General features: G+C 36.3%; 1 protein-coding gene across 2 annotated transcripts; it reads left to right on the top strand.

The window, feature by feature from the left end:
* Positions 1-942: 942 nt before the first annotated feature.
* On the top strand, positions 943-8,490 carry LOC104905653 (1,4-alpha-glucan-branching enzyme). Of its 2 annotated transcripts, XM_010694249.4 has the most exons (14): positions 944-1,358; positions 2,477-2,593; positions 2,908-3,118; positions 3,349-3,418; positions 3,519-3,788; positions 3,875-4,781; positions 5,032-5,148; positions 5,263-5,325; positions 5,572-5,679; positions 5,933-6,034; positions 6,182-6,249; positions 6,408-6,489; positions 6,619-6,735; positions 8,033-8,490. In XM_010694249.4, exons 1-14 carry the CDS (start codon positions 1,287-1,289, stop codon positions 8,330-8,332), a joined length of 2,604 nt encoding a protein of 867 aa, XP_010692551.1. In that variant the 5' UTR covers positions 944-1,286; the 3' UTR covers positions 8,333-8,490. The 2 variants fall into 2 exon arrangements, with proteins under 2 accessions (XP_048501792.1, XP_010692551.1); XM_048645835.2 differs by lacking the exon at positions 2,477-2,593 and having other exon boundaries at positions 943-1,358.
* The last annotated feature ends 583 nt before the right edge of the window (positions 8,491-9,073 follow it).

Genomic DNA, 9,073 nt, shown 5'->3' with positions numbered 1-9,073 from the left:
TAGGTATCTCAATTTCAAGAAAGTCCGAAATTGAGTTGGGATGTTTGAAGAGAAAACGACACTATTTATACTAAAAAATCTTCCGTTTATTTTTTTAAAAAATACGTTATTATCTAGCTAATTATGGTTGATTGACAATCAGAATAACTATTGATTGATTGATTAGTAATATTATTTCGAACATTATCAATTTAAATCAACTCATTGATTGACAATTACCATTAAGCGAGGCAATAATTAAGATTGATTGATAATTTAAATTACTTCCCGTATTTAGTTGATTAGTAAAATATTCGTAAACTTTCAAAAAGGCAACAAAAAAATTCGGCCAACACTAATATTACTTTGAATTTTGAATTACGAAATTGTACCCATAATTAACTCTCAATCACATTAATATATGAATGGAATATCCTTGATTTCCGGAAATCTCTTATGAGATCATGATATTAATTGCCTAATTTAAAAAATGAATCAATTAATTTCCGGATTCCTTTGCATTTCTCATTAACTTTTTGGCCAAAATAATATGCATTGCCACGTGGACATTCCAGAATTGCTCGGTTAATGTGAGCTTGACACGTCAGCTTTTGGATTCTGCTTTAGATAATACTTCCTCCGTTTCTTTTTACTCGCTACACTTCTCATTTCACGGACTCCTAGGCAATTTTTGGAGAAGAGAGAGGTAGAGAGTAAAAAGAAAAGGGATCCATGTGGGAGGAGAGAGATAGAGAGAGTTTATTGCCCAAATAAGAAGTGTAGCAAGTAATATGAAACTTTCCATAATGGAAAGTGTAGCGAGTAAAAAGAAACGGAGGAAGTAGTATAGATAGATAGATACAAAATCACCAAAAATGAGAAACGCTGTCAAGTGAAACAAAAAAAAAAAAAGAAAAGAGGGAGAAGGGAGTAAACCGGGAATACGTAGACGGCACTCACTCATAAATGACGATGAGTCAGGTGTGGAGTTGTCCAAGAACTTAGTCACACGAAAGCTCCTCACTCTAGTATAACTTTGTCTGGAAAAAAAGCGAATATAATAGTTGATTCACTCTCTAATTTCTGTAAAAGTTTCTACATATTTAAGTGAAGACACAGTCACCCTCTAAGTGAGTTAGAGACACACAAAGAAGAAATCTAATACTTCTCCCAATATTTTCTCACTCCACTTAAGCACTTTAAATTTAGCTTTTTTGGGTTTTTTTTTTTCAATGATCAAATTTGCCATAATAATGGCATATGAATAAATGATAATATGATATGGTAAATAAATAGGAAGGAGAAGAATGAAGATGAACGTTTTAGTGGGTGTTCCAGCAACAACTCCAGTTGGACCGATTCTACTTTCAGCCAAAAGGGTACTTCAAATCCATACAAAAACTTCATTTTTCTAATTTCATATGGCAATGTGTTTGCATTTGGTTCAAATATGAGAATATGTAGAGTATAGATAATAGTTGTCATACTTTAATGGGTAGATAATTGTTGGGAAAATGTGGGTTGATAGATGTGAAGCTTCAAAAGTAAATCGTTGGAATTTAAATTAATTAGGGCTCTTACACCTTATATAAAAGGGTTCCAATTGAATTGGTTAAAAAAGATAAAAGGTTAGAAATGCTACTTCAAAAAATTGGCAGTGTCTATCTGTTATTTGCATTGTTTTTGTATATAATTGAGGATGAAAACAAAAGAAAATTTAAAAAATTGAGGGGATTTTCTTCCTAACCTTATTTTGGGGAACTGGGTTATTGATGTAGCACTTGGCAGGTATCTTTCGGGATAATTTTATAGTCGGATGATTGGTGTAAAGATAATTAGAACTTGCATTTTTGGTAGCGTACGCACACACAGACAGAGGAAAGGCTTGAACTGAAAAACTAATCAGGAACATGAAGGGAAAGAGCATGGTTGCATCTAATTTCTGTCATGATATTGATATAACTCTAGGCACTTAATTTGAAAACATCGCATATTGCGCAAACACCACACCCCTTGACAGTTCCTTTATTGAAATGAACCTTGAGAATCGAAAAACACTTCAACTTAAATTCCATAGGACGTTCATCAGACTAGCGCTATTATATGGTCAACTGGTCATAATTAAGAAATAGTTTAGCACGAAGTTGAAATGTTAATGTTTGGAGGAAGGTTGAAGTTGAAGATATTGAGGCTAAGACAAGGGAAACATCAAACAACTTTTGACGACTTCGATTCCTTATTGAAGTGAACCCTGAAAATTAAAAAACATATTTGCATGAAACCTATTGCATATCTTTTCATTTTGGTTAGTACTGAAATCTGAGAGCGAAATTGTTGACCCTGATCTTAGCCTCATGGTTACATCCTGTAAAATACTAATTATATTTTAGTTCAACATGGTGTTTCTTATATTATATAACTTCTATAATACTTTTCATGCAATTACGAGAATCTTGTTGTTGGTTGTTCCATTTACACCTTCTAACTAATTTTGCAGGGTTTAGCAGTCTCTGAATCATTTTTAACACAGCCATTCAAACCGAATTGGAGTCCAGAAAAACTGTTAATGCTTAGTTCCTTGCATTCGAAGTCTAAAGTCCACGTAACTCAAAGAGTATGTTTTCATCTCTGGAACAGAATTTGGAGAAAAAAACCAAATCAGTGTTTTTTTTAACAAATGTGATCCCATAATTTTATGGTGCAAAGAGGGGTGTGTGTTAATTAGGTACTTGAATAGGTTAGTGGATTTAACTTTGCATCTGATACTGATTTATGATTACAATGTTTTTTTTTTCGGGATAAATATTACAATGCTTAATTGTTCACCAATATCAGGTTCATTTCTAATTTCATTAAATGTAGTAGCATTAGAACTTAAATCTTGTTCACCAATGCAAATAGCTTGTAATATGGCCTTTTCTTTAATAGGTGAAGCACTGTTCTATCATCTCGGCCGTTCTGACTGAAAATAGTGAAACAATGGGAAATACTGAGGTAGACACAGAGAATCCGGGTATCCTGGTTGTAGATTCGACGTTAGAACCCTACACAGATCATTTCAGATACAGATTGAAGAGATACGTGGATCAAACTCAGCTCATTGAGAAGCATGAAGGTGGTGTCGAGGAATTTGCTCAAGGTGAGATTTATATTGGTACTGAAACTATCCCAAGAAAGCCCTTTACTATGTAACACGCTATTTATGTTCTTTTAGTATCTATTCAATGGTAACGTGAAAGTATTTGGTTATGAACTATAATCATTTTTAGATTCTTGTGTATAGCGTGGCTATGCTACTACTATGTAGCTTGGCATGTGGGAGTATTACTCACAAGTCCGGTTCTTCTTGCTGGATGTTTGCTTGCATAGGATACTTAAAATTTGGTTTCAACAGAGAAGAAGGGAGCATTGTGTATCGCGAATGGGCTCCAGCTGCTCAGTAAGTTTGTTATTGGTGTAAACAATTTTTAGTTGATTCAGGCTGTGCTTTCTATCGTTTTTCAACCACTGAACTGTTATTATTTTTCCTACTGAGCTAGGGAGGCCCAACTTATTGGGGACTTCAATGGGTGGGATGGCTCCAACTACAAGATGGAAAAGAACCAGTTTGGTGTTTGGAGCATTAGGATACCAGATTCTGGTGGAAAACCTGCTATTCCTCACAACTCTAGAGTCAAGTTTCGGTTTAAGCATGGAAATGGAGTTTGGGTTGACCGAATTCCGGCATGGATCAAATATGCCACTGTGGATCCTACAAGATTTGCGGCCCCATATGATGGTGTATATTGGGCGCCTCCTCCTGAAGCAAGGTACTAGTAATATTAACAGAAGATTACATTTTGTTCTTACACGAGTGAGATTTCGCTAACTCAGCTCATTTTATTGGTGATAAAAGCTACACATTTAAGTACCCTCGTCCTCCAAAACCGAAGGCTCCTCGAATCTATGAGGCCCATGTTGGAATGAGTAGCTCAGAGCCTCGTGTAAATTCATACCGGGAATTCGCAGATGATGTTTTGCCTCGTATTAAGGCAAACAATTACAATACAGTGCAGTTGATGGCAGTGATGGAGCATTCCTACTATGCTTCTTTTGGTTATCACGTGACAAACTTCTTTGCCGTGAGCAGTAGACCTGGAAACCCAGAGGACCTCAAATATCTGATTGACAAAGCTCACAGCTTAGGTTTACGAGTACTAATGGATGTTGTTCACAGCCATGCCAGCAACAATGTTACTGATGGTTTGAATGGTTTTGATGTGGGCCAAAGCTCACAGGATTCGTACTTCCATACTGGAGAACGTGGTTTTCATAAGCTATGGGATAGTAGGTTGTTTAATTATGCAAACTGGGAAGTTCTTCGGTTCCTCCTATCCAATATAAAGTGGTGGATAGAAGAGTACAGGTTCGATGGATTTCGTTTTGATGGAGTGACGTCCATGCTATATCATCATCATGGAATTAACATGGGGTTTTCGGGGAATTATAACGAGTATTTCAGTGAGGCAACAGATGTTGATGCTGTGGTTTATCTGATGTTGGCCAACCATTTGATACAGAACATTTTACCTGATGCTACGGTGATTGCAGAAGATGTTTCTGGTATGCCTGGGTTATGTCGCCCTGTTTCTGAAGGGGGAGTCGGCTTTGACTATCGCTTGGCAATGGCTATTCCTGACAAGTGGATTGACTACCTGAAAAATAAGATGGATGAAGAATGGTCCATGAATGAAATCATGTTTAGCTTGACCAACCGAAGATACACTGAGAAGTGTATAGCTTATGCTGAAAGTCATGACCAGGTCCAAGTTCTTCCTTGACAGTGGCATGCTTTTCATTTTCCGTTTCTCTTTTTAATGTTATTGTCTTGAAAATATCCTCTTTTTATGATCAAAGAACAGAAGAAAGAAGTACTTCCTGTAAATTTTAGATCACTGAATGAGAGAAGTATTCACGTTTGTGTTTCTTGTGAAATATCAAGTAATCTATCCTATTGTTTTTTTTAGATAATGTCAAATCATCTTCTCATAATACTTATGTCTCTTGTTGTAGGCAATAGTTGGTGATAAAACGGTAGCATTTCTGCTAATGGACCAAGAAATGTATACCGGCATGTCCTGCCTGACAGAAGCTTCTCCTGCAGTTGATAGAGGGATTGCACTTCATAAGGTTCGTTTCCTTGTTACTTGGTTTAATATTTATTTCAAATTAGGGGCATTAGCTTGCTTATGCTGAAGGCTAGATATTCATTTTTATGATCCTAGTTGTTTGACTGCTCTGCAGATGATTCATTTTATTACAATGGCCCTTGGAGGGGAAGGCTACCTCAACTTTATGGGTAATGAGGTATTGAGGCTTAGATCTTGTTATGTAGCTAGTTCTACAGGATCTTAGTATTATCCAACATGGTGTAGGGAGATTAGGAGAATTATACAAGTAGACAAGTTCTGTAATGTATTAAAATCTGTCATTAAGTTCGTGCTCAGAAAACTATTATGCTTCAGTCAACAACATGATTAAAAATTTAAAACATAATCATTTTTCACAAGTATGCATTTCTTTGATAATAATTTATTTTTCTATTGATGATAGTTTGGCCATCCTGAATGGATTGACTTTCCCAGAGAAGGCAATGGTTGGAGTTACGAAATGTGCAGACGTCAATGGAACCTGCTTGATACAGATCACTTGAGATACAAGGTATATATATGCTTAGTGAGATTCTCATGAAATCTTCCGTGTGTTGCGGACCTGATGATAGCCGTTGGTCATGTATATTGAATAGCAGTTATAGTCTTTGTGCGCCTATCTGGACTCTTGTTTTGCATGATCCAACGGTTGCTTTTTAGTTTGCACCATAAGGGTGGTTCTCACAAGAACCTAAATTCTAAGATGTTAGTATAAAATCTTGTTATTAGATCAATCATTATATATCTTTTTTCCTGCTGTCCAGTTCCTGAATGCATTCAATCGTTCCATGAATTTGTTGGATGAGAAATTTTCATTTCTCTCTTCATCAAAACAGATTGTCAGCAGTGCAAATGAAGATGACAAGGTACAGATATACAAACTTCAAGCATTGTTGTTGTTAGGCATCCTGTACATGCGAATTAGTAGTTGAACTGTATGCAAATAATCTATCTACATTATATAGAAAAGTCGCTGTGGAAGTACTTGAAATGTTCTATTAATGATTTTACAGGTTGTGGTGTTTGAGAGAGGCGATTTGGTATTCGTCTTCAACTTCCATCCAGTGAATACGTATGAAGGGTAAATGAATTCTTTTGTGTTTCACATCTTTAGCTTTTTTCAATCTTTTTATTATATGCAGGACAAATATTTCATAATTTTTAAGCGTTGATTTACTGAAGAATTATTTGAATACCTTTCTAACATTTATTGATGCATTTTCAATTTACCATATATAGGTACAAAGTTGGGTGTGACCTGCCTGGAAAGTATCGTGTTGCACTTGATAGTGATGCATTAGAGTTTGGTGGAAGAGGAAGGGTAAGGACTTTAGATCAAAAACCGTTTGAGTCAATCTCCATATAGCTTCCTAAACCAGTTAATCTAGTTTTTCCTTGTCATTCAAAATACCATTATAACCTTTGCTTGACCAACAATGACCAATTGTAGGTGGGTCATGATGCCAACCATTTCACAAGTCCTGAAGGAATACCAGGGGTTCCTGAGACAAATTTTAACAACCGACCCAATTCCTTCAAAGTCCTAGCACCAGCCCGTACATGTGTGGTATGTCTATACTCCATTTACTCTCAATCATAGATAACTTGAAAATTCATGATCCATTGCTAGCTTACCAGAGAGTATCTGTCTGTCAGACATCAAAGATCTTGTCTGATTACAGATTTGCATTGTTAGCAATTAGCATGGCTGCAGTTTAAATTCCCAATCCCGAGTTGGCTAGAATTATGAAACATGATTCACTCATATTTTCGTTATTAATCAATGCAATTTTTTTCATGGGAATTATTTTACATTTATCACTGGTGGCAAATATATTTGCCTAACAAAACATGCAACTAACACCTAGCAAATTTAGTATATTCCCATAATGAACCAAACTACACTTAGCTTCATGGTGGCAAATATATTTGCCTAGCAAAACATGCAACTAACACCTAGCAAATTTAGTATATTCCCATAATGAACCAAACTACACTTAGCTTCAGAAATTGACTTTTATTATGGAAGGCGAGAAAGTACATAATAGACTTTTACAGGCTCCTAAAGTCCTAACTATTTCCTGAGTCCATAAATACACCCCCCCCCCCCCCGAAAAACGATCCCCTGCTATATAACAATTTTTTTCTGATCTAACCTATATTACTCAAACTCTTCATTTTACCTCAAGTACCCGTGTCGGATCTTCTAACACTCCAACATGGGTACAAAAAATAGTAGTTCAGACACTTCATTTGGACCAAAATCATGGAAAGTTTTCATAAAAAGCCATATTGGACACTTGGACACGTCAAGTCCGACTAACATTTTATAGATCAAATTCAAGTAAGAATTTGCCAGATAAATGGGCAGTTTTGTGGTCTACAATCAAGTTCTGCAGTTTCATTTCCTTAGTGATCCTGGTTACACTCAGGAAATTTCTGATACAGCAGTTGGACCCATCATCAGCAGTAATAGTATCTCACAATCTGTGAAGTTTAGGGGAAAGCTGAAAGTGAGTTTGGGAGAAGAAAAGAAAATTCTGATTTTATTCAGGGTTGAAGAAGTAATCCCAACATTATGTACACTTGATGTACATCCTACTTGGTGCAACCAATTATCTATTAACCAATAAAAAATTTAGAATTCTTTTTAGTCTAATTCCATTCCCAAAAATCCCCCCTATATTCGTGGGGCTGTGAGAGGGATGGCATAACCATTGTATAGAAAATCTTCTGGTTTAGAACATGGAATTTTGAACTAGTATATCTCATGCTGCTTTTCCTGTTATATTGACTGAGGAAACATAAAGTCATTCCTTTAAAGTATATGAACATTTCCTTGCCAATTTCTTTTGGTTCAATAGGCATATTACAGAGTAGAAGACTGTCCAGAAGAGAGCATCTCATCCTCTACCATCAACGCTATTAATGTAAGAGAAGAAGAAGAGGTAGATGATAGCCCCGAGCTCAAAGAACCAGTTCCATTAGAAGCAAGTGTCGGTCCCAGCACAGAGGATATTCCGTCAACAGAAGAGGAGGTTGACACTGGACGCCCAGATGATACAGAATTTAATCCCTTGACAGCATGTGACTGTGAAGTCAGTATCCCTCTTCTGCCATCCATGCACTTCCCTTTCGCTCGTGGTTACCTCTTCTCAGCGTAAATAAGTAGGTTTCTTACATCTACACCTTACATGCTATGTAAATTGCAGTTCCGTTATGTAACGATGGGAATGAATAAATCAAATCTAGAACTTTTTTTTACCTATATGTAACTCAATAACGGACCACAATAAATTAGCAGAGTAATACTTGGTTCTTATGCCAATGAGTCAGACCAATAGAATTTTCACCATCTTTAGAAAACAAGAGAAGATCATCAGCAGACATTAAATGGGTAAGCTAGATCTTCTTACACTTGGGATGAAAGTTGAAAACTGGATTATCATGAAGCTCAGTGGACATCTAGAACGACATCCCATGCCAATTGCAAATAGGAAAGGAGAAAGAGGATCTCCATGCCTTAACCCTTTCTAGTATTAAAACTAAGAGATATTAACAATTTCACCAATGACTTTTTGGAACCTGAGTCCAAATTTTGGAGATAATTTCGTAAACCATAGTACAGCAAGCAATGGATCTAATATCGTTAGTCAGGGTAGGATTAAAGATTTTGGGAACGAACGTTAAGGGAGTTCATTTTCACTTGCCTTCTATAATTCAACTTATTGAAAAAAGCATGGACAACAGACTAGACACCCCCCTTGAGAATATGGCATACCTTCTTTGAATAAAGGTAAGTGTTGAAGCTATCCTGCCCACGAGCTTTATCATCATTGATGTCATGTAATATAACATCAACCTCATTAGGAGTTACCTTAGCAACTAAACTCTGACAAGCAGTA

This window comes from Beta vulgaris, chromosome 1 (assembly GCF_026745355.1).
Source record: "Beta vulgaris subsp. vulgaris cultivar EL10 chromosome 1, EL10.2, whole genome shotgun sequence".
In the NCBI taxonomy this organism is placed as follows: Eukaryota; Viridiplantae; Streptophyta; class Magnoliopsida; order Caryophyllales; family Amaranthaceae; genus Beta; species Beta vulgaris.
Note: the sequence above shows the minus strand (reverse complement) of the source record. Positions and strands in the feature narration are given on the sequence as shown.

Coding starts and splice junctions, on each gene's coding strand:
- LOC104905653 (XM_010694249.4), top strand. CDS start 1,287: ATGAAGATGAACGTTTTAGTGGGTGTTCCAGCAACAACTCCAGTTGGA. Junction 2,594..2,907: donor AAGTCCACGTAACTCAAAGA/GTATGTTTTCAT, acceptor TTTCTTTAATAG/GTGAAGCACTGTTCTATCAT. Junction 3,789..3,874: donor GCGCCTCCTCCTGAAGCAAG/GTACTAGTAATA, acceptor TGGTGATAAAAG/CTACACATTTAAGTACCCTC.